This window comes from Gymnoscopelus microlampas (genome assembly GCF_963454915.1).
Source record: "Gymnoscopelus microlampas genome assembly, chromosome: 5".
NCBI lineage: Eukaryota > Metazoa > Chordata > Actinopteri > Myctophiformes > Myctophidae > Gymnoscopelus > Gymnoscopelus microlampas.
This window is the reverse complement of record NC_139942.1, coordinates 45,790,393-45,815,306: the sequence shown is the minus strand read 5'-3', so window position 1 is coordinate 45,815,306 and position 24,914 is coordinate 45,790,393. Positions and strand designations below refer to the sequence as shown.

General features: G+C 40.7%; 1 protein-coding gene across 1 annotated transcript in view; it reads right to left on the bottom strand.

Moving 5' to 3' along the window:
* Window positions 1–789: 789 nt before the first annotated feature.
* Window positions 790–24,914, bottom strand: part of LOC311046099 (collagen alpha-1(XI) chain-like) — a 135,426-nt gene continuing 111,301 nt past the window's right edge. Inside the window, exons 50-67 of the mRNA XM_084058223.1 lie at window positions 23,376–23,429; window positions 21,225–21,332; window positions 20,221–20,274; window positions 19,615–19,668; window positions 18,140–18,193; window positions 14,848–14,901; window positions 12,954–13,061; window positions 12,236–12,289; window positions 11,377–11,430; window positions 9,770–9,877; window positions 8,834–8,887; window positions 8,696–8,731; window positions 8,237–8,290; window positions 7,391–7,634; window positions 6,036–6,148; window positions 5,698–5,766; window positions 5,013–5,246; window positions 790–3,343 (exon numbers count right to left, since the gene is read on the bottom strand). Coding sequence (XP_083914349.1) covers window positions 3,197–3,343; window positions 5,013–5,246; window positions 5,698–5,766; window positions 6,036–6,148; window positions 7,391–7,634; window positions 8,237–8,290; window positions 8,696–8,731; window positions 8,834–8,887; window positions 9,770–9,877; window positions 11,377–11,430; window positions 12,236–12,289; window positions 12,954–13,061; window positions 14,848–14,901; window positions 18,140–18,193; window positions 19,615–19,668; window positions 20,221–20,274; window positions 21,225–21,332; window positions 23,376–23,429 — 1,653 coding nt within the window. The 3' untranslated portion in view covers window positions 790–3,196. The remainder of the gene's footprint in view (window positions 3,344–5,012; window positions 5,247–5,697; window positions 5,767–6,035; window positions 6,149–7,390; window positions 7,635–8,236; window positions 8,291–8,695; window positions 8,732–8,833; window positions 8,888–9,769; window positions 9,878–11,376; window positions 11,431–12,235; window positions 12,290–12,953; window positions 13,062–14,847; window positions 14,902–18,139; window positions 18,194–19,614; window positions 19,669–20,220; window positions 20,275–21,224; window positions 21,333–23,375; window positions 23,430–24,914) is intronic.

Here is a 24,914-nt window from a genome sequence, read left to right as displayed (position 1 = left end):
ACCCAACCGATCCAGAGTTTGGAGTGTCCTTGACCACCGTACCGTCGTTTTGGCTGATATTTTGTACTAAAGTGCCAAAACTTTAAATTATTTAAAAAAAAAGAAGAGAGATTTGATTAAAGTTAACATTAGAGAACATTCAATGTATAAGGAACCAAATAAATACAAATAAACATCCCAAAAAACTTTAAGATAGATTTAAATTTAAATTAAGTACAGTTACAATATATATTAAACTTCAATATATGAAAAGAAAGAGGCAAACAATGAATAAGCAAAGAAGTAAATATAAACTGAACTTTATTTTATTTAACCACTTAAACCCTATTCAAACTTCAAAAATATCAGATCTACAAGCTCCCAACAAATTGCAACGTGGCATAGATCTGCTATTTTTGAAAGGTTCTGAAATCTTAAAAATGTTCACCTATAATGAAATGCCCAAAATAGTAACACCGAATTGAAAGTGGTTAAATCCAGACACATCAGCCTATAATTATAATTATAATAATGATGTTGTAAAAAAAGTCATATAATGGCTGACATATCAGCCATTATATCGCCAATATATCAGGCTGAAGTGACCATGAGGCAATAATAATGGAAATGACTATACAGTCTGACCACCATGCATTACCCTTTAGCTAATCTCTCAAAACAGATTAATGGGTTTCCAGATTATTCTTTAGCCAAATCTATTTATTAATCTGTGCTCTCAATTTTCCAGTCATCACATAATGAACTAGATTCATATTGTATATCGCATGAACTTTGAGTGAATGCAAACCATTGCAATAATGCATTTGGCAAGGCACCAAATATTTATTTCAGTTTTTACAGAGATTGTAAACATTACACAGGTTTGAAAACGGCTCTGAATTCTTTGCTAGTAATAACCATGAGCTAAAAAGATGGAGATTGTAGACAGATCTTGATAAAAAAAAAAGAAATCAAATCTGAGTCACAGGAAGACACTTTGGAGAGACTGGTGGATTCAACATGACTTGAATCATAAACATGAGCACTTGGTCATGTGCAGCAGTGGTTCTTCTCAACCTTTTCAGGCTGTGACCCCCCCAAAATAATCATATTTGAACTGGGGATCCCCCAAAATAATCATATTTGAACTGGGGATCCCCCAAAATAATCATATTTGAGCAGGGGACCCCCCACCCTGACAAGCACTTTGAAAGTATGGGTTGAGGCATTCAATTTTATTTGACTCGGTTCCACAGATAAGAATTTAGAAAATAGCAGATCTACAAGCTCACCACACGAGGCGTTGTGAGCTTGGTTGGATCAACTATTTCCCCCCAAATTGCCTCTGATATCATTTGGCCGATGTTTGACCAGTTTTTATAGTATAGTTAGTTGATTACTTTTGATGCAGTAATGGTCGTTTTGTTTCTCTTCTTTTTTTTGGTGTTAAAAAGGTCTTAAAAGTCCTTAAATTGTCACTTTACTGTCATTTGGGGACCCCCAAAAATCACGTGGGGATCTCCCTGGGGGTCCCCACCCACAGGTTGAGAACCACTGCTGTACAGTACCACTGATTCTAATATGAAATAATTAAGCCAAATGTATGATTATAGAGAAGACAGCCACAAAAAAAGATATTGGAAGAGTAAACAGATTTATGATTTATACTTAGTTGCACGGCGGTGTCGCTGTCGCGCACCAAAAATAGCAGCCCTAAAAGCTAACAACGCATCATGAGCTTACATATAGGGCTGCTATTTTTGCAACCAAGTGTGAATCAGGCACAATCGCTTCTGGTAGCCAACAATACAGACGTGCAAATCCCAACATTGTTCAGAATCCAGTTTTAATATTTTTTTCAACGAACCATCCAAAGCACATGAAAACAATTCCTCATTGTTACATGAAAATGGTATCGACAGGGCGGGTTTGTGCATTTATAAACAAACTGGACAGATGGAGCTACACAAATTGATTGTCATTCTTTGTTAAAAACAAAACAAAAACAACACTTCACCCACATATAAACTTAATTGTATAATCAAGGTATATACAGGGTTTAACTTCCAAATATGTGAACAGCCTTTTAGAGCAACTGAGGTATACGTCCTTACGGATTATTATATTACTATGGTATCTTTATAAGGGCTTGCTAATGGAAACAACAAGTGAACTGTGAAATAATGCACTTTAATTTGGGGCTTCTTCTTGGAGGGTTCCAAGCAATGGAATGCTTATTTAATGGAATGGGATGCTGAAATGGTCAATATTTACAAAAAAATGAATTCTTCATACTTACAAACTGGGATTTATAGGCTAATCAATGCTGCCGCTGTTACTCGAAAGATGACACAATTATTTCTTACCAATTAATTCTCAACAGACGTGTCGGAACATATAACAAATATTTATTGCAAATGTATTTATCTATATAGTTTACCAAAACATTTTTATTTCAGACTTTAAAAAGCTGGGTCACATGCAAGGTTTGAAAGCGGATTCAGAAAACATTATTGTACAAAATAATAATAATAATTACAGTTTTTATCAAAAATGCACTTTTTTTTGTAGCACCTTCAGGTGTTTTGTGATTCCGCACAATAGCACCTCTGTGGTTGTACTTTGAGCAGCACCTGGAGCTTCCAGAGAGGCAGACGTGGGTGAGGAAAAGGAGGAGGAGGAAGAGGGGTGATATGGGGGGCTGGGTGGGCGAGTGTGAGTCCTCTCTCTGTTGCTAAAAGTGCGCCACTGTCCTCCACGGCATTGTATGTCCTTTTTTTTCTTCTCTTTTCTTTTCTTTTTTTTTCCTGATGTCACTCCCATTTACTAAGTTAAAGTCACATGATTTCTGGCCCTACAAGGGCGAGGAGTAGTTTTCCCCTGGACAATGCTTCCAAAGACAGGGCCTGGGGTGGGGGGTCGGGGGGCACTCTTCTTCTCCAGGGGGTCAAAGGGGTCTTCTTGGTAAATACAGAAAAATAAAACACAGGTTTGGTTCGGAAAGTGGAGGAGAGGAGAGGAGAGGAGAGGAGAGGAGACGAGAGGAGAGGAGAGGAGAGGAGAGGGCGAAGAAGAAGGTCGAAGAAGAAGGTCTTCGGATCTCTGCGTGCCGCGTCGTGTGCGTTGTTAACGTGTCGTGCACCCTGGCCCTGTCCTTCAGCGGGGCGGAGGAGGGGTGGGAGGCAGGTCGGACGGACTGGGGGGTCTCTAGCGTTGTCTAGCCGAGGAAGCAGACGGGGCCGACCTCGAAGCCGAACCGCTGGTTGGGGTCCCCGAAGTCATTCAGCATGACGTCGATGACGGGGAGCTGGTCGATGCGCGGAGTGTTGATCTCCAGCACCGTCTTGGAGTAGCCCTGTTTCAACTGCATGGGGGCACAGGGAGTTGGAGGTGTGAGCTAAGTAGGTATTGGGAAGCTTGACCCATTCAAACTGGGAACGCATCTGTGTAACCACTTTATCCATATTTTATACTTTTGGCTATTCAAAAATAGCAGATCTACAAGCTCATAGCGCGGCACCAAGTGCCGTGCTATGAGCTTATACAGTAGATCTGCTATTTTCAAAAAATCTTGAACATTTGTGCAAATATTTGAATATATATATATTTTTAAAGGGAACATTTTTTACTCAAATCTTTGCTTCTGGGGGTCCCTATTACAAAATATTTTGAGATGGGGGACAGCGGCCAAATACATATAGGCCTAATTTTGGGTGTCCTTGACATGAAAAAGTTTGAGCGCCACTGATATATACAGCAACAATAGTTTTTCAGAAAACTGTTAGGACTAAAAGTTAAATTGGCTGTTAAAGGAATAAAATTGGCTGTGTTTAAACATTATGTTAGAGGTTAAGGTATAAGGTATAATTTTAGGTATGAGTGACGTTTTCTTATCATATAATTAATAAGTATGCTTCCTTTCTTTGTAAATGTTTAAGGAGGGTAAGATGAATGACATGTTCAGACAGGCACTCAATATCTCTCTTGAACCATTTAAAAGTGCTAAAACCGTATTATAAACATATTGAAAGTTTTGGACATTCTTGACAAAGTCTATAACTACAGGGTGCAGCATCCACTGTATCTGAAGATAATATCTTATCTATCGAATCTGTCCAAATAAAATCCACCTCAGTTATTCATTCTAGCAACTGAAACGAGACTCATAGAATTGTGATATTAATTATAAAGTATTATATAAATCTAACTGAGGCAGACTCAATAGGGAACCTTTTCTATGCTAAAGGGTCCAATTCTATGAAGTACACTATTCTTTGCCAAAGACTCTTGTTTAGCCTGGACTGCAGTAGAGAGCTACAGGGATGAAGTCTTTTTGTAGAAGTTACCTCTGCATGGGTTCCATCTACAGACTTCCAGTGACATTTTTGGATAAGAAAATTATATTCCTATGTTTTGTTCAACAAGATAATCTACTGCACACAAATCAACACACTTACGATTTTTGACCAACATGCACAATTAATATATTTTTTTTCTTAACTCATGGTCTAGATATTAATGGGTGTAATTTATGTCGATCAGTAAACAAATCTAAACAAAGCCAATGTTTACCCCAGACCTTATGTTCTGCCCAGATCAAAAACCCTATAGGGTGAAAACCATTGGATATTTGTTCTATATCATCACAGTCGGTAGAAACCTTGCATCTCCATATTTCATCTTTTACTTTTTTTTCTTCATAAATGAATGCCCTATTTAATACTTTGTTGTATGGCAGTGTCGCACGAAAGTTGAAAAAATAACTTCACAATGCGTTGCATTGCAAAGGTTTTCCGCCTACAGTATAATTACATGCGCAAATTAGGGTCACCAGTTTGAAAATGGTTTAATGAACATTTAACCAATGAAAAACTAAATAACTACACTGGATCCATAGGAATGCAGGTTATTTTTTCCATTTCCTGAACAGTAACGGTCTTAGGGACATACAAGGTTTCCACCCGATAGCGACGATATCCGTGTGTGTGTGTGTGTGTGTGTGTGTGTGTGTGTGTGCGTGTGTGCATACATACCGAGCAGCCGTCTGACAGGGCCTTGATGAAGGGGTTGTTGTCGTAGGACATCTCCTCGTCGTTGGAGCCCAGGAAGCGCAGCGCCTTGTCGTAGCTGTCGGCCTTGGCGTCGTACCAGGCCACCGACTGGTGGCAGATGTAGGTGAAGTTCTGCCGCGCCGACGAGCTCAGCAGCTTGAGGAAGGTCATCTGCACCGTGTTGATGGTGCTGTCCGCCACGTCCACGTAATTTAACTGTAAACGGGAGGAGATAAATGAAGGGAAGAGGAGGGAGGGAAGGAGGAAGCAAGGGAGCGGGGGGATGGGGAGGGTCAGGGAGAGGGGGATGAGGGGGAGAGTAGAGGAAGATGAGACAAGGAAATGACAGGAGGAGATGGCCATGGATGAGCGAAGGAGGGAGTTAAGTTAGGAGGCGTGATAAGGGAGAGAGGGAGAGAGGGCGGAAAGGAGCAAAGGAATCAGAACAAGAGAGATGAACGGGGGAAAGAGTGGAGAGAGAGGGGGATGATTAACAGAGTGATGATTGAGAGGAGGGAGATAACACAGAGAGAGAGAGTGGGTGGTGAGGCTTAGACAAGCACTCAGACAAAGTGTTCAATAAAGGAGCGTAGCTGAAGTGATTGAACGTGGGTGCCGACTACATTAATATGAAAGAGACAACGGAGTGGGAGTTCGGTTGACTTACGATTTTGCCACGCTTGAATTCACTGAACCACGAGCCTGGAGCCTCCTTGGGCCAGTTGGATATTCTAACCTATGGTCAAAAAGAAGAAATCATTAAGCACATCACTTTAAATGTTGCATGTAGAGTATTAGTGAATTATTTTTAGATTCAATCTTCAACGGTAAACGACTAAAGTTTACCGCATTGAAACCAATGCATTAGGTTGTCAGTTGCAGAAAGTTATTACAGAAACCTGACTTATATTCATTCCAGTGACTAAACTACAGCATTGTCCTCAATAACATTCGTTATCCTACACTCTGTTGAATGTCATGAATGTGTGAACCACAGTCACTTACTCCCATGGACTTCTTATCCGGGTAGATGCAAGTCTCTCCTCCGGCTGTGAAGTTACAGAAGACTTTGATGGCATCTCCTATGCAGCCCTGGTTGGGATCAATCCAAAATTCACCTGAGAGACACAAGGGAGTGATTAAAGAGAGCATTTTTATCTATGCTGCCGAAGCTTTGAGAAGAGCTTTTTACATCATGCGCCGTGGACCACATAAGCTCCCACTGGTCCCTGGTTTGATGGCGCTGACGTTAATGTTTATCGGCAGCGCAAATGATGGGGCCGGAGGTTTGACACACAGCAGCGGTTACAGCTGGTGCTAACGGGCAAAAAGTTGGACCAGAGGAAGGGACAACCCACCACAATAACGCTGACTTTTATTGCATTTTTATATCACCGTTTTATTATCGGCCCGGACACCTTATTGGTTTTCCAAATAAAGGGGAAGAGGGATGTACCGTAATATCTGTTTGCCGGTAAGATATGGCTGTCATTAGTCACTAAGATGTCAGAGGAATATTGCAGGCACACCCGTATCGGGTACATCACATTCGTAGTTTTGGTTCAGGCTCCCAATACTTGGAAATGTCAGTGCTGACAGATTGTGTTAGTGCTTGCATGGGAACTCGGAAAACTGTACTGGGTTCTGACACGGTACTCAGAAACTGTGTGTCAGTTTACCTCCGTCAAACTAGAAGACGCTGCAGCATGTCAATCAATCAACATTGGTAAATGTCAACACTAAGTCAAAAGCTAAGATGCAGCCAATTATCAACATTATGATAATAAGCCATGGGGATACACATGTAGAGCAAAGAGCAATGCAACAAAGAGAAAAAATAAAAATCATGGATCAAGGATATTAATCATGTCAGTATATTTGTATGTTGTCACTGGAAACAGACTATAAATTAGCAATTATTTATGATACAGTATGACAGGCATACATGAAACTGCTTTCCGCCGCTAGTGATATACTATACATTATAGCAGTATACTGTCATTCCTGAAGAATGTGCCTATGTGTAGTCTGTGGAAATGTGTCTTTAAGCACTGGTTCTCAATGTGGAGCGGTCTTTGTGTGGGTTCTAGGATTACAGCAAAGTGACAATTTAGGGACTTTTATGACCTTTATAATACCTAAAAAAACAAACATTACTGCATAAAATAATGTAGTGTACATAAGTAATCAACAAACTATACTAGTCAAACATTGGCCAAATTGTCAAATAATAATAAGAAAGAGGCAAACATTTTGAAAATAGCCGATCTACAAGCTCACAACTGAGCCTAATTTGATCAACCTGGGGGGTCCTTAAAAACTAAATGAAAAAAGGTTGAGGATGACTATCTTAAAGTTACCATCAGGGAAGTCGGGCTGGCTGAGGTGCAGGTCGTTGCAGGTCCTGGCGGGGTTGTCCTGGGTGCCCATGGGGAACTTCATGCGCTCGATGTCCTGCTTGAGGTTGTTGAGGGATCCGAACACGTCCTCCATGCCCTCCGTGCCGTAGTCGTTCAGCGACTCGTCGCCCTGCATGTCCGCCTGGCGCCTGGTCTTCCTGGCGCCCTGGATGGGCAGCGACTGGATGATGTCACCGGGGGGACCCTGTGACATGAAGGTGAGATGGTCAATTAGACATTGTAGCCAATGAGAGTAGGTTATTAGTTGATTTAGGGGTATTTGTTGTCACTGTACATTTGAACTTAAAAGGGATAGTTCACCCGCAAAATGACATTTTGTCTATCAATTAGTCACCCCATGGAGACTTGAATTCATGGCTATTTTTTGTCGCATTCCTAAGCCAATAATTTGATGACCGGCAGCGGTTCCGGTAGGAGACACAAAGAGTCTCCTTTGTGTCTCCTACCGGAACCGCTGCCTACCGGTCCGCTGGTCATCAAATTATTGGTTTAGGAATGCAAAAAAAAGAAATATCCATGAAATATCCATGAATTCAAGTCTCCATGGGGTGACTAATCCCTTTAACGTACATGAGGCCAGAATTTGTCTCCTTACAATGAGGAGCAGTGGGGAATTATAGTGCCCGGGTCGGGGAGCAGTTAGGGGCAAACTGGGGGGGGGCACACACGTGACCTTCTGATTACCAGACGGCCTCTCTACCCTCTCAGCTATGGCCAGCCCCCACCCCCCCCCCCATCAGAACAATCACTCGCATGCATATCTGTACCAAAGTGAAATAAACTTACGGGTGCTCCAGGAGGTCCGATCAGTCCAGTGTCTCCCTTCTGACCTGCGGAACCCTGTAGGAAGACAGAGGATACACAGGTTTGAGTCCAGTGGAGCACAAAGCGGTTAGAGCAGTGAGATTTGATTCTTTTTACCCTTCTTTTACCCTTCCATTGTGTTAGGGTCATTTTTTACACTGCAGATGTCACTATTGTTAATAATATTAAGTTAAAAAACAAAAACAAGCAATTTATTTTTGGAAGGGTGTTCTAATATTAGTCTGTTATAGCCAGATAACATCATTATCCATTGTCTTCATTATAGGGAATGTAATGAGTGAATCTTTACATTTTATCATTTTTAACATTAAAATGACACAAAAAAAGGTCTACAAGGAATGAACTTCAACTTCCTACAGTATGCTGTGTTGTAAATGAAGGCTTGGTGTTATGTCAATGACAACGAGACAAGTCACTTACAGAAGATCCCTTGGATCCCTTCTGTCCTGAAGGACCCTGAAGGGAAGGATACAAAGAAAGACATTAATAACTGTAATAATGTAATAATAATGTGTGACTGAGTGTGAAACTGCATAGCTGACAGGAAGAGGAACTTACAGGAATACCAGGAGGTCCAGGGGGTCCGAGTGGTCCTCCAAAACCATGAATACCCTGAAAAGAACGGAGGACATCGGTCAAGACAGTAGATGTAAGATCTAAATCATTTAAAACACTGTTTCCCAAACAGTGGGTCGGGACCCATTTGTGGGGCCCATTTTTATGGATCATGAGTAAATATCCTTTTTTCCCCTTTTTTCTTTTTTCTTTTACTACAAAAAAAATGTCATTATTATTTCAAAACATTTTTAAAAAATAAGAAAGAAATCTAACATGTTCAGAAATGAAATAGAAAGTTCAAAAGGTTTTCCAGAGAATTTCAAACATTTTCCAAAAATCAAAGAAATTCTATAAATACAAAAAAATGAACTTGAGCTCAGAGATAACAATAGAAATGGGAATAAATGGGGGTCCGTAGCCTATTTTTTGTCAAACTGGGGGCCTTGAATTTAGAATGGTTGAAAAAAAACACAGCTCTATGTTATGTTATGACTGCCTTGTGATTTTCTACAGCATGTGTATCGGGTTGTGTACTGTGGCTTCATATACTTTATGCTGTGTTGTTTTCATCTTATGCCGATGCTGTGGTATAAATCACGTTCATTCTAAGAAAAAAAATGATCTAATGGACGTCTACTGTATATATCAGCTGAATGAGGTCTCGTCCAAAGTGGCGTACAGTTGAATGACCGCCTATATTTCCAGCACAAGCAGCTGCCGGTGGAAAGCTAACAGTATGACGTTGTTTTGATCAAATAGCCAAACTCGAGATGACATAATTCAGTTTCCTTGACAATTCCATGTAGGTATGGACCCTGAAGCTAAGACCCTTTAACCCTTGCACTGCAGGACAGTACATTTTATGAAGTCAATACGCTCACATATGCCTGTTGAGACCACAAGCCTTATTTTAAAAGAGGAAAAGGTTTTACTTACGGCTTCACCCTTGCCACCAGCGGTACCTTGAAGTCCAGGCAAGCCTCTGTCTCCCTTTTCACCCGACTCTCCAGGGGGTCCGATCAGACCAATCAGACCTGGATGACCCTGGAGTGGAAAGGGAAAGGGAAAGGGAAAGGGAGAAGAGGAGAGGAGATAATTTAGAAGAATGACACTTTCATAACCAACATAAACATTTAGATAATGAATGACTTCATTCAAACTCAATGTGCTACAACAAAGAGCAGGTTTATGACTACATCCTGCATACAATCATGTTAATAAAATAACTATTTGTGTACATTCATGACCATTTCTGTTTAGAAGAGAAGCTTCCTCATTCAGTGTACTAAAACTCAAACTCAAACTGTTTGGGTTAGGCTCAGGCGTTCATTCAAAACCCAATGTCTGAAGATGGGTGTGTTCATTCACTAAAAAGTGAATAAAACCACCTGCAAGGTTGAAATACAATGTGTGGCCGCGGTGGCCAAAATACTGTCTTTGTATTTCAATAGATGTCCTATAAATCACGTTCATGAACTGTGAAACAATTTTTCATTCATGCCGTTCATAACCATCATATGATCCGTTTAGAAAACGAGCATCCTAAGTCAAAGTGAAACTAATTCACTAAAGCCACCGTTAAGTTTATAAGAAGACCACAGGGGCCAAAATATTGTCTTGGTCCTTCCCTGTAAAGAAATTAGTGACTTTATAGTGGTTGTCATATTTAACAATGGCCGTCTGCCTCGGCACCTGCTGTTATAGTGGAGTTATGGCCATCTGTTCCTGCGCCCCGTTTGACTACTGCAGGGCTGGCATTAGACCAATGACCATAACAAAGATGATATTATAGAGACTTATACATATTCATCCGTTGCATTAAATCTTGCCATGAAAAGGCCATAAAACTCGCATTAAACTTTATTAACCAAGTGGCACAGTAAGACAGTAGATGTTTGCGTGCGTGCAGATTTTAAGCAAACCAAATCTTTATGGGTAAATACTTTCACAATTCTTTTGGAATGTTTGTGGTTAAAGTTATACTAGGTAACTTTTTCAAAAAAACTAAAGTTAAATTGTATGTCTTTTGAGAGTGGCAAATGTATCACAACATCCATTCCATGAATTTCACCCCCGAAAGCCTTTAATAAACATATTTTCTATTAAAAATGGACAGAGGACTTTCCCGCGAAAATGCCGTCATCCGGCCGGAAAATGGAAACGAAAATGCACCGGTTTCCTGTTTGTCCCGGAACTACCACGCTAGTAACAAAAAGGAATTTCACGCTGTTTTTACGGCATTATAGGATTTGAAGATGGAAAAACAGCAGCAAAAGAAAACACAGCTCACGGTAACTAAAGCTCCACTGGCTAAGAGAAACGATCCGCAGATAGTATAAAACAACAAAACGAACGTTTTTTGAAACGCTTCCGCCTTCCGGTGAAAACGAATGGAATTCTGGGTAATGCAGGCATCCACTAAAGACCTGCAATGACGGCAGTGACCAGCAGAGGTTGCTAAAAATCGTTATTTTTGGACTTTCCAAGTATGGCTTTAAGGTGCATAAGGAGAAATACGATAAGTTATCATAATAATGCTTTACCTTCTCTCCCTTGTGACCCGAGTCTCCTTTCATACCAGGCAGTCCAGAAGGTCCCTAAGGGAGCAAAACGCATGTGTTTATCATGCATACAGTACATGTATAAGTGACATTAGTTGAAATTGTCATATAGTGGATGTTTTCCATTCACTTTTGTTTCGCAACTTCGAGAACATTTTAAGCATAACTGAAATCAACAGAGATGTCTTAATCACTGAATAACATATTTCTAATATGTGGATTTCATCATTCAAATAACCCTGAGTTAGTGTTTACTTGTAATCAGTGGTGGAAGAATATATATATATCAGATATTTTACTTAAGAAAAAGTAGCAATACCACAATATAAAAATACTCTGTTACAAGTAAAAGGCCTGTGTTCAAAATGTTACTTGAGTAAAAGTACAAGAGTATTGGCATCAAAATACCAAAAGTAAAGTACCAAAAGTAAAAGTACTAATGTTTGAAAATAGCAGATCTACAAGCTCACAACACGTCGCGATGCGGCGCGTTGTGAGCTTGTAGATGTATAAAATAGGGCTAAAGTGGTTAATGTTTGGTTTATAATAATATAGTAATTTATATCTGCAAAGTAACTTCAAATAATTGTAGTGGAGTAAAAGAACAATGTTTGCCTCTGAGATGTAGTGGAGTAGAGGTAAAAGTATTGAAAATTGGAAATATTCCAGTAAAGTAAAAAGTAACTCAAAATTGGACTTAAGTACGTGAACATAGATACTTTCCACCACTGCTTGTAATGTTAGTGAATCATCTATGGTGATCTACTCGTAAAAAGAGCTCTGGCTAAGAGTGTCAACGCAGTGTCAGCATAATGTAAAGACAGTTATGTAAAAGTCTTACTATGGGTCCAGGGGGACCGTCTTGACCAGAGGCACCATTCAGTCCTTGTTCACCCTGAGGACATACAGATTAAGACTTAAAACAGGATAGTCTCTAAGGATAGTTTACATTAACTTACTGTCAGGCTTTCTGTTGACAAAAAGAGACCCAAGTTTGTTCAGACACGATGATACTTTACTTTAGTCATACTGACGATGAACTTTAGGTAATCTTTTATTATCTCAAAATAGTAGCATAGAAGAGACTCACTGCCGCTATGCATTAATTCATATATACTGTATATCTTGAAAATTTCATAAATCCGCAGGGGTATCCTAAGGTTCTTTTGCGTACCATAATCTATGGCATATCTTATTCGTGCTTTAATATATTTTCAGCAGCAGTGTTGATTTCGTCGACTAAAACTATGACGAAAAATGTTCGTCGACTACCTTTTTTCACTGACGAAAACTAAATAAAAACGAAATAAAAACTAAGCTATGATGACTAAAACTAAGACTAAATATATTGTCAATTTCGTCAACAAATAAAAACTAGACTAAAATGTTAGGGAGGGACTAGTGGAGAAGAGATCCAGTAGAACTAAAAGACAAGTCATTTTATGCTTGGTTGCGCTCTGAAAATGTGACTAAAAGTTGAATTTTATTCAAAAGACTGTGACTAAAACTAAATCAAAATTTGCTGTCAAAATCAACACTGCAGGCAAATTTGTACTCACAACTGGGCCAGGGATACCGCGTAGACCATCTGCACCGGCCTTGCCAGGAGGCCCCTGAGCTCCAACAGGTCCGGTCTTACCGACAGGGCCCTCAACTCCACCATCTCCCTATGGAATGACAACCATGAGTCATGAACCACGCAAAAAGAATAGGTGAAAATAGCAGATCTACAAGCTTGTACATCATCTATTTTCTACTAAGAGATTAGGGGGACCCCGGGCAAAGAAGTGTATAGCGTTTAAGTGGCAAAAAATGGCATTCAATAATAGTAATACCTTTCTAATATGGGAATACTTCTTTTTGTCTCATATTATGAAAATCAAAAGTCTTATGTTTTTGGGATGCTTGCTAAACTCATTGAGAAATGTGTCCCTGGCACAACGTACTTGCAGGGTCCGTGGTCACATGCATATCAATTTGGGGGTCTTTGACATGAAAGTGATTGAGAACCCCTGCTGGTGGTTAAGGAGGTTCATCGTCTGGTAGCCGCATTCGGTTAATGCTGTTTGCTTTAGAGACATTTGAGGAGTTTTTTTTTAGGCTAGCTGGTGAATTCCTGCCAGGTTTCTTATCTATCATCCAACGCAGGGCAACAGGATCGGGTGTATTGAGTGGTTAGAGAGATCCCGTCACATCAGCCAGAGTGACGGGATGAGGGGGATTAAATTGTTCTGACAACCAATTAGGCTTGGATTTGACACTTTGGGATAAACCACAGAAATTGGCTTGTCTCCATCCCCTAATCCTACACCTCGATGTGACAAAGAACGTTAAGAGTCGATGTGTGTGTGCGTGTGTGTGTGTGTGTGTGTGTGTGTGTGTGGGTGGGTGGGTGCGGGTGTGAAGAGATGCGAGCAACAACAACATAAAGAGAGGGGTTGTGCCAGAGGTCTGTCAGTTTTTGTGAGCACATCGTCTTTTTTCGCTAGAATTTTATTTGGAGACAAGTTGGAGAAAAGTTTGATCAAGGCTTGTATTTCCAAACTAATTTGGATGCTATGTGGAAATGTTGGTGGGCTGCATAATTATTCAACTAATCCCCTTCAATGTTCCAAAAGCAACCTCTCTGTTTTCCATGGGGGGGATTTTGTATTCAGTACACAGAATTGGTGAAGGGAAATGTGTGGGCGGATGTGGGAACTATACTGTATGTCACTGCATGTGTCAAGTAGACACCTCCCATCTTAGATGTGTGACAGGTTAATCCATCAAGACCGGGAACGCATCTGTGTCATTGTATAGATTTCTTTGGCTATTCAAAAATAGCAGATGTGCCGCACTATGAACTTGTAGATCTGCTATTTTTGAGGGAAAGAAAATGTGAAAATGTGTGCAAATCTTTGAATATATATATATATATATACATTTTTAACTCAAATCCTTGCTTCTGGGGATCCCTGGAACAAAATATTTTGAGATGGGGGAGTCCGCGGACAAATACATTATCTTTTTTACATGAAAAAAGTTTGAGAACCACTGATATTATAGTAATCTAAGTTTTTGTCTTTTTTTAAAAAAACTGTTAGGATTTAGAAGACATTTGTAGAATCCCCAGAAGCAAAGATTTGAGTAAAAAAAATTGCTTTAAAAACAAAGATTTGCACAACTTTTCACGATTAAAAATAAATAAATAGCAGATCTACAAGCTCATAGGGCGGCACTCGGTGCCGTGCTATGAGCTTGTATATCTGCTATTTTTGAATAGCCCAAAGTAATCTTAAAATGACACAGATGCGTTCCCGGGTCTTTATGGATTAAACAGTCAATTCTTGCATTCCTGGATCATCTCCTTCTGTAGCGACACAACACACTGCTCTGGCACTTCAGCTCTGAACGACGAGTTACTCAGCAAAAGAAAATGACACATTTTCAACTTCCAGTCGGTGAACTTACCTTGGATCCCTTTTCACCTTGTCTTCCCTCCTGACCTGCTTGTCCAACAGGGCCCTGAGAAAGACAAAGACAACCGTCATCACATGTCAACTATGACACTTTATATATAACACACAGTTTCCCAAACGGTGGGTCGGGACCCAATTGTGGGTCACGCGGCGGACCAATCTTATGTGTCGTATATATATAAGATATGAGAAGATCTATCTTGAAAATGACTAAATGATAATGTGCAAATGCCATTTGAAGTTCATGGTGGATGAGAAAACAAATACGCCACATTTAGCTGACAAGCGGTAATTGCATGTGTGCATAATAATTGCTGTGCATGCATAATGCATAACACATAATAGCTGAGTATTCTTGAACAGCAGTAGAAAGTAAGGGGGGGGAGGGGTAGGAGGGGGGGTCACAACAAGGGGAGAGACAACAACCAGCATTTTTTTTAAAAAGTGCTCTACATGCCAAACTCACTGAGCCATAGCTAGAGACATGTCAGTGTGCTTGTTTGTATATTTATTTATTTATTTACTTTGACCAGAAACAGCCTCGGGTAAAAGCCTTCTATGGTTCTGAATGCCCCAATTGGCATTAGAAACACCATGAGCTAATGCATCTAACAAAAGAGAGAGAGAGGTCTTCGATCTAGGTTATGGGCACTGACGTGTATGTGTGTGTGTGTGTGTGTGTGTGTGTGTGTGTGTGTGTGTGTGTGTGTGTGTGTGTGTGTGTGTGTGTGTGTGTGTGTGTGTGTGTGTGTGTGTGTGTGTGTGTGTGTGTGTGTGTGTGCGTATGTGCGTGTTTGTGTGATTGTGTGCGTGTGTGTGTAGGTTGTTTTGAGCCTGTCCGTGTTATGTCTAAGCATCTGACACGCATCAGTAGTCACCAGTTTGGAAGTCAATTTGAAGGGACTAAAGCCTGATTTATACACTTTGTTGACACGACACGTGGGCTATTTTCAGTGTGCGACACATCGTCAGAAAAAGTATAGATGACCCTTTAGCAAAAATAACCACGGTTATTGTCCCATGATCTAAAGTCCATTAATATAGACGTGTGTGTGTGTGTGTGTGTGTGTGTGTGTGTGTGTGTGTGTGTGTGTGTGTGTGTGTGTGTGTGTGTGTGTGTGTGTGTGTGTGTGTGTGTTTGTGCGTGTCTGTGTTATGCGTCAAAGCATCCGCCAGGCATCAGTAAATCACCAGTTCGGGAGTCAATTTAAAGTAGAAAAACAAGCAAAGGGACTGAAGTCTGATTTATTCTTCACTGTGTGCCAGTGTCGCACGTCAAAAATAGCCCGATCTACAAGCTCACAATGCGTCGCAAGGCAACGTCATTGTAAGCTTGTAGATCGGGCTATTTTTGGCGTGAGGCATGTCGTACAACAGTACATACGTATAAATGACTCTTCAGTAGTAACATTTTTTTAAATTGTATTGTGTTTTTATTGTGATATGGATCTCCCTTGGGTCTGAAATAAAGATTTAATTGAATAACCACAGCCCTGGATGGAGAAAATGTCCAGTGATCTAAAGACCATTAATATGGACATGGAGCTGTGGTCTAATTTGCTCCGCAGTCTCTGAGACCTGGATGCTGGGAATACAAATTGTGCTCCTGGGGAATAATGCTTACAAAACAGAAACCCTTTAAATGTATGATTAAAAGATCAAACGTGCGTTTTAGTATTCATGCCACAAAACTACCCGAAAAGACATGCAAATACTGTACAGTGGCATGTTTTGATATTCATTTATTTGCTTGCTTCCTTCCTTCCTGCGTTTAGCCTATTAATGAAAGCATCACAGTTGGATGCCATTTTACAGAGGCTATATTATCTCATTGATATCTACCAACTAGGGCTGGGCGATGTGACTTCAAATCAATAACATGATTATTTCAAACTTTTGCTTCGATTACAATTAATGAACTTTTTTTTAAATAGTGAATAGGATATCTACGAGTTCACAACGTGTGTTGTGTTGCGGTAATTGGCAGTTCATAGTCAAAAGCTCCCGATGAACCCTGAAATGCGCTTGAGCTGGAAGTGTTTTTAAGCTTCCAAGATGAACCAGTAAAGTAAAGGCTTTTTAAAGTTTTTCAAAAGAAGACTTTTGTGCCTTTAATTAATAAACTCCATGCCAAAGAGCACCTTCTTTCCAGGACTTCTGACACTTTGCACTATTTTTGTGACACTCAATTTTTGTTTTGTCTTTATTAAGGCAATAAACTTCGTTTCAGTTATTGATTTCTAAGCTGCAATCTGCATTCCCGGTCCCCAACAAGTCTGCTGAAGAGTGCTACTGAATCACTGTTAATTCACACTGACATGAATGCCATTCTATCTGGCATCTACAGTACATTACTTTACATTAACCTGTTGGAGAGGATACATGCAGTAACTTAGTTCTTGGCCGAACCAATAAGAATGTAAACTTTTATTGTGCATGAGACATATTAATATGCGCCAAATGAGCTGAGACGACGCTGAGTTCTTCGTCCATGTTGTGCCAACCTTTCATTAGAACACATTGGTGTTGCGCTTTACTGCAAACCATAAAACATTACGACTGTAAATGGGAAAGATCGTAAAAAACGCTTCGTTGGCGAAATGAAAAATAATCTCGTCTCAAGTCCGACGTGGCAGAAATGGCCTCTGTTGCCAGCAACGAAACTGACAACTTAATTCCCTGACCTTTCGTAACTCATCTCTGATTCCACCTCACTGCCAGTCAAACTCACAGCGGGTCGATATTGTTTTTAGGGAGCCGTCTCTATTTACAGAGACCTTCCCGGTGTGGACAGATAGCCAGTCAAAGGAAATCATTTTTATCTGGCATCTTTTGTGTCCATTCGTGTGCAGATTATAGCAAGACAAATCAAATGATGCACCACTACCGTACCGGTAACAGTTTACGGCTAAACGGCATAAATATTTTACCGTTGATAGATTGCATCGCACTGTAACATTGACTGTACATCCCAGGTTGTTCATTCATACTTTGTCTAAATGTATATTTATATCTGTTAATAGCTCATAATGCATTATCCAATTTCAGATGGCCAGACCAGACTTTGCATATATTTTCGTTTAGTATTTTTTGTCTTATTTCTACTACTGTATACTCCAGGTCTGTCTGTCTGTCTGTCTGTCTATAGTATCTATCTAACAGGTAACTAGACATTACAGAAATGCCTTTGAGATACAAAAAAAAAGTATAAGTGGAAAGTGTCTCCAATGACATCAACACAAGTTGCCCCCCCATTCATCACTTTGGACATGTACTCTACTCACCCGTTTGCCAGGAGGACCAGGGACTCCAGCCTCTCCGGATGGACCAGCGGGACCCTACAGCAGAACAGTTACAACAATTACACTCACTTCCAACTGACAACAAAATGACAACACAGAGCTTTGTTCTACAGTAGTATGAGACAAACACACACTCTTACAAAAAACATTCATTCAAACAACATAATGTATACTTGTTTAAATGATGGTCAGTAAGTAAAGTCCAAGATTGTCAAAACAATATGTAGGTTTTATAGACTATATACTGTAAGTGCATTCATTTAGACATTTTCAAATACATGAGACTTCGATATTCATCTTTGATCTCTCATTCAGTAACTCCTGATTTTCGTTATTTAAAAATATACTTCAATCAGTGTTTGGTGCTCAGTTCAATTCACTTGATTCTAAAAAAACCAAATAGCATTACAATTTACAATGTATGCATTTAGCAGACACTGTTAATCCAGAGCGATTTACAGTACGCAATGACAACACAAGGTAATACATCAATTGCATAGAAATAGTAATCTAGGATCATAAGTAATCAGACTCTAAAGCTGCAGTCTGGAACTTATTTTAATGAATAAAACATTATTTTAACCAATCTGTATGGTAGGGTATGTTAATCCAGTATAACTGCATGGTCTCCCTTCTCTTCCACTGAGACATTTACAGTACACCCTGGTGTTGGGAAGGATACCTACTGCCTGAAGCTCATAAGGGTAATAACCTCTCTGAAAAATAGCAGATATACAAGCTCATAGCGCGGCACCGAGTGCCACACTATGAGCTTGTAGATCTGCTATTTTTTGAAAAATCTTGAACATTTTTTTTTTTTATTTTTTTCAAAAAAATGTTAGGATTTAGAAAAAAAATTAAGAATCGCCTCAGGTCTTAATGGGTTAAGGCTTTAATGGTAAATCCTTCATAGCTTGTCAGTGATTTTGAGACTATGAAGCTCATGTTGGATTCCCACGTTTTTTTAACTTATTTTGTTGTTGTTGTTGTTGGAGAAAGTCCTCCTCCGTAACCGACTGAATAGAAAGCAAACTGACGTGGTGGAGTTCAACGTTCAACCTATTCTGGGCCTTTTCTATACAAGAATGATTCATCACAGGCGTGATGTGTTTATGCATTATGTATTGTATAATAATAATACTGCCACTCTCCCTGGCCCGCCCGTTGACAAGAATACACTCTGAGTCAACATGCCTTTTTCTTTTTCCTCGACACAATCTGGAGAATCGATCCCGCGTGCTTATTATTGTGCCCGAATTGAATCAACAGCTCTAGTGTACATCATATAAATCTGTCTAGGAGGATGTTAGAAGGGGAAGGTGGGCGGGGACAGGGGTTAAACAAGGTTCTCCGGTTTAAACGGGCGCTGCCTTCAGAGAAGTGATGTGGGACGTTCTCTATTTGTTTTGCTGACAGTTTCTCGTGTACTCAGAGGATGAAAATGACAGAACACTCACAGGCGCTCCGGCGTCTCCATCATCTCCTTTGTCTCCTGGTAGTCCATCAACGCCCTGAAGATAAATGCAGAGCAGAGTAGGTTATTCCACCCCTGGACTCGCTCAGTCAAAATGATTGATAGATCGGGAACAACATTGGATCCTTCACGGGTCTGTAACTCCGAGAGTGTACACGTTTGAAACCACATTTTACAGTACACTCTCGGAGTTCAATTGACACTGAGGATTTAACAGTGTGTTAGCACTTTGAGCAGTTTTGCCATCTGCGCAGTTCTTATTACGGAACCCTGTGAGAATGTCTCACAGCGAGGGCCGTGACCCAGCAGTTGAGAAGCACTGCGTGGCACGGCTATGCTGTACTGAACTAAAAGGTACAAATACCAGAATATAAGAAGACGTCTTTACAGTGTATACTGTATCTGTTCATTATTACCACTAACTTTACAGTCCAATTACAGATACTGTGCATGCATAATCAGATCAATGCAAATTTCCATTAAGAAGTATAATAGTACTGGCACAGTAGTGTATAAACCTCAACCTCTCTAGGAAACTCAACGGGGGAAACATTCAGGCGGAATTCATGTTCAATTAAAAAGCACTTACACCGGCACCGGGTTCACCAGGGGGTCCGGGGTCTCCGGGGAAGCCGACGGGGCCCTGCAGACACAAAGCGAGTCCATCATTGACACAGCGTTTAGTATTGATGACGGTACAGTATTCAGCACATGTGTGCTTGTTTCATTGAGACAGTTAACCCATTCAATCCGGGGAATCTGTGTCATTTTAGATTTGAACTATAACCATTATTTTTACACTATTCAAAAATAGCAGATATACAAGCTCATAGCGCGGCACCGAGTGCCGCACTATGAGCTTGTATATCTGCTATTTTTGAATAGCCAAAGAAATCTTAAAATGACACGGATGTGTTCCCGGTCTTAATGGCTTAACAGGCAAGCTGAGAGAGACCCTTTCGACTGACAAAAATAAATAAATTGATATTATTAACCATTTCTTCTGCACTCTAACTTTGTTCTCTTCTGTGATTTCTCCCCCCAGGTTCCTCTTATTTTTAACTGTATTGATTTTGTCTTAATGCTCTGGTGTCTTAGTGTTGCTTAAAGGTTTGTGCGAAGCACTTTGAATTAGCTTGTTGTTTAAATGTGCTATACAAATAAACCTCCCTTGCCCACATACAAAATACAATGTTGTCGAATGGGTTGTGCCACAAACTGCAAATTAGGCATCAGTCAGCAGAGTACATGAGTACATTTAACCATGGGTATCTCATTATAGGCAAACAAAAAACATTTATCTTTAAAATATATACATAATTAAGCAAAAATATCAGATCCACAAGGTGACAATGCGTTGCATCATCATGACACATTGAGAACTTGTACAGTAGATCAGATAGTTTCACAATATGACAAAGTATATACAGGGCTTAAATGGATAAGTCTAGAGTAACAGGTCTTAACCGACACAACATCACAGTGACCACCCTAATGGCTAGATGGTGATTTATGGCATTTAACACTGTGTGTATAGTATGAAGCAATAAAACTGGTATTGGCGGAAGCCGAGTATGTGGGGAGCTGACATACAGGGTTACCCTTGGGACCGTCATCTCCCCCTGGTCCTCGTGCTCCGGCGGGCCCGGCTGCTCCAGGCGGTCCTGATTCTCCCTTCTCTCCGTTCTCTCCTCTACCGCCCTGAGGAAAAAAGTCATCAAGACCCATCAACTTCACCATCAGCATGTGTAGAAAAGTGACTAAAATATGACACCAGCGAGAAGTGTTTTCGAGTGTGAGACTCTCACTCGCATCAAATTGTACCGAACTGAAATCGTGTCCTCATACAAGCTGTACAACGCTCTACAGACAGAAGTGGAGAAAGATTGTTATACAGCGAGACGTTCCAGTCAAGCAATGCGATCGGTTCTAAGACGTGTTCCAACTGTGTTTATCTCATAAATCATAGCTAACTGTGCGATATTGCCAACTCTCGTGGTAACAAGGGAGCTTGTTAGCGATGCTTGTTGTTTCCTCTTGTATTTTTTTATTCTCATCTGTGCTCTGAGGCCATGCCTCACAGCAGCAGGCGAGTATAATCACAAGCCAAGTGCTTAAGAGAGATCATTAGTCAGCCCATTACGGCAAAGAACTATTTTGTAAACGGTCTGCATTTCTATAGTGCCTTTAACCAAAGCCTTTTCCAATGTGTGTTACAGTACATTCATCCATTCACACACAGCGACGGTGGAGGCGGCCATGCATGGCAACGACAACCCTCATCGGGAGCAGACAGTTAGCGGTTCAACGTCTTGCTCAAGGACACTTCGATCGAAGCCAGGAGCAGAGCAGGGGATCGAACCGGCCACTCCTGAGCCGATGTTTTGTGGTCGATCGCTGCACATGGTGCTGCTTTTCCCTACTGACGGCAGACTTCCGTGGGACACAGTGTCTGTGTGTCATTGTAAACAGATGCACAGTGGCAGCCGGCCCTGTCAATACGACCTTAATGGACTCAGGCATGGGGACTGGGGAGGGGCGAGGACTACTGTCCCCTGCACTATAGCACGCTAACATGAACTTCTATGGCCTTGGCTGCCTGTCACCATCCACTACTGCTTAGACCGCAGATCAATGACACAGCTGTCGGTTTGGGCAGAATCAGAGCTTGGTTTACTGCTTTGGGAAACGTAACAGATTTGTATGGAAGACGCAACACATTGCAATTTGTACATAATATTCAAATTGTGAAGCAAAAGATGATAGATGAAACATAGAGATGGCGTGGTATTCTATTGCACCAAGCTGGTGTTGTGATGGATTTCAAGTAGTATGTATTGTGGAAACAGGCTGATGCAGTACAAGACATGGAACATCATCTTAAAACCTGCTGATTATTCTCGGTCATGTGCCAAAAATAGCTGACGTACAAGCTCGCAACGCACAGCACGCATCACAATGCATTATGAGCTTGTAGACTGGCTATTCTATGTACACGACACGACACACGACCAGGTATGCATCAGTCATTGCAGGGTGATGCAAAACAAAATAGTGCACTATGGTATGTATGGTATGCTATAAGGCATATAGATGTTGTACTTTATTGTACGGAACGTGTTTGACTGCGAATTCAGCCCGGAGAACATTACGAACTCTACTGCTGCTGGAGGCTAGCTCAGTACAGTAGGTTAGACTAATGACACGTCCACATTAGAAGTGTCCAAACACGGCTGAGCTAATTATCTTGCAGAAAAGGGCCCCAGGCTGTTAGCATGAGGCTACCCATCACCTTCATACAGACGCTGAAACAGCCAGGGGTTGAACACCCCCCGTGACAAATAATAAACACAGCTTAATTAGCTGCACTCAGCGATATTCAAAGGCAGATTAGTAAAACAGTCACAATAACGCACAAAGGAATAATTCACACATGGAAATGAGTGCCCCTGGTGGGATAATGCCGAACATGACTCGGAATGAATGACGTGTGTGTGTCTGTGTGTGTGTGTGTGTGTGTGTGTGTGTGTGTGTGTGTGTGTGTGTGTGTGTGTGTGTATTCTGCGAGGCAGTCTGTTTTTAAGTACGAGAGTTGTAGCATCTCCTTTTTCCGAGTTGTTTTCAAAGGGCCTTTCAGACAGGCGAGAGGCAACGCTTACTTACAAAGCAACATAACTCCACTGTAATGCTTAAGTGATAGTCAAGTTATCGTACGATAAATCATGGTTTTAATAGCACACTTACTCCGGTTCCGGGCTCGCCAGGTGGTCCGGGGTTGCCAGACTCGCCATTCTCTCCCTGTGGATGCACGGCGAGAGCATGAGTTATTATCACACACACACAAATGTGTGTTATCAGAGAACCTGGTTCAATACTTCTGTCTGAACGGTGTGCTACCATGGAATGTGTTCATTCTTAGAGGCTGCTGTTTCCATATAATAAGTATAATACAAACACACAGTAGTTATCAATGAATAAGAAAGTTCATGCAAGAAATTAGATATGATGACCTGACTAAATTATTATAGTAGAACTACTACTGTGTATGTACAGTATGTGTATGTATGTTCTGGTCCTGCCCCACTTTTGTTCTTACCGTCTTTTACCTCCTTATATTTAAGCTTTATTTTGGTCATTTTCCTCTGGCACTGCACCCATGACCTTCTATGTCTGGATGGACTTATTATATATTAACTTGTTCCTGTACATTCCTTCAAGCTTTGTCTGCACTGTACCCAAAGTGCTAGAACAAATGTAATTTATCCCTCTTCCCAGAGGCTGTTGTTCTCTATTTCTTCCTATATTTGTTTCATTATTGGTGAAAATAGTGAATTGCCTACGGTATCGTAGGCAATCTACAAGCTCAGAACATGGATGTGTCTCGTTGCGAGCTTGCAGATCGGCTGTTTTTGATCAAATAATAATCCTTGTGTCATGTTGCGAATGACATAAAGGACAGTTTTAGATCATCTTTAGAATTCAGATTTGAATCACATTTCAAACCACCTACAAATGTGGTTCAAGCCTGATAAGCAAAAATCTGTTTCCACGTTTGTTTCTTTGTTTTCTGTTCAGACAGCTATCATCAAAAAAACCTTGATTTGGGCAGCCATTTTGAACATACTGTATGTAGCCTTAGATCAGAGGCAGCATGGCCATGTTCTATGAAGTGGTTAGCTAGAGGCTTTTCTGTGTTCAATGAAACGTGCTGGCAATGCTGCTTGTACTGTATGTCGACAACCTACTGTGGTCCTGGCTTCTTAACTTGAACTCTGTGCACTGCTCTAACAGCACTAATACATATTTTGTTGCGTTCAAGGGGCATCCTACTTGACATTATTTTGGGACCAGTTTGGAAGACCTTCCCTTACGTTTTTTTTTGTGGTTAACTAATATAAAAAGTGAAAAAGCTTTATATTTGATGATGACTCCTGCAATGCAGTGAGTTATTAAATGTGCTCAAAGGCCCATGTGCTTCTGACCACACCTTCGAGAGGGTGGGCTTTTCCTGCACATGTTCTACTGGGAACAGTTCATGTTCTATTAACTACAGTCCACGTTCTACTAGGGACAGTCCATGTTCTACTAGGGACAGTCCATTTTCCATGCTATTCTGAAATCAACACAGTGTTCCTGCTCTGATCTAACTTGTCATGTATGATGTACAGCAATGGTTCCCAAACTGGGGGTCCCCAATTCATTTTGGGGGGGTCCCCAGATGATTAGCTTGATGTGCAACATTGTTTTCTCACTCAACAGTAAACAAACCAACATACAGTATAA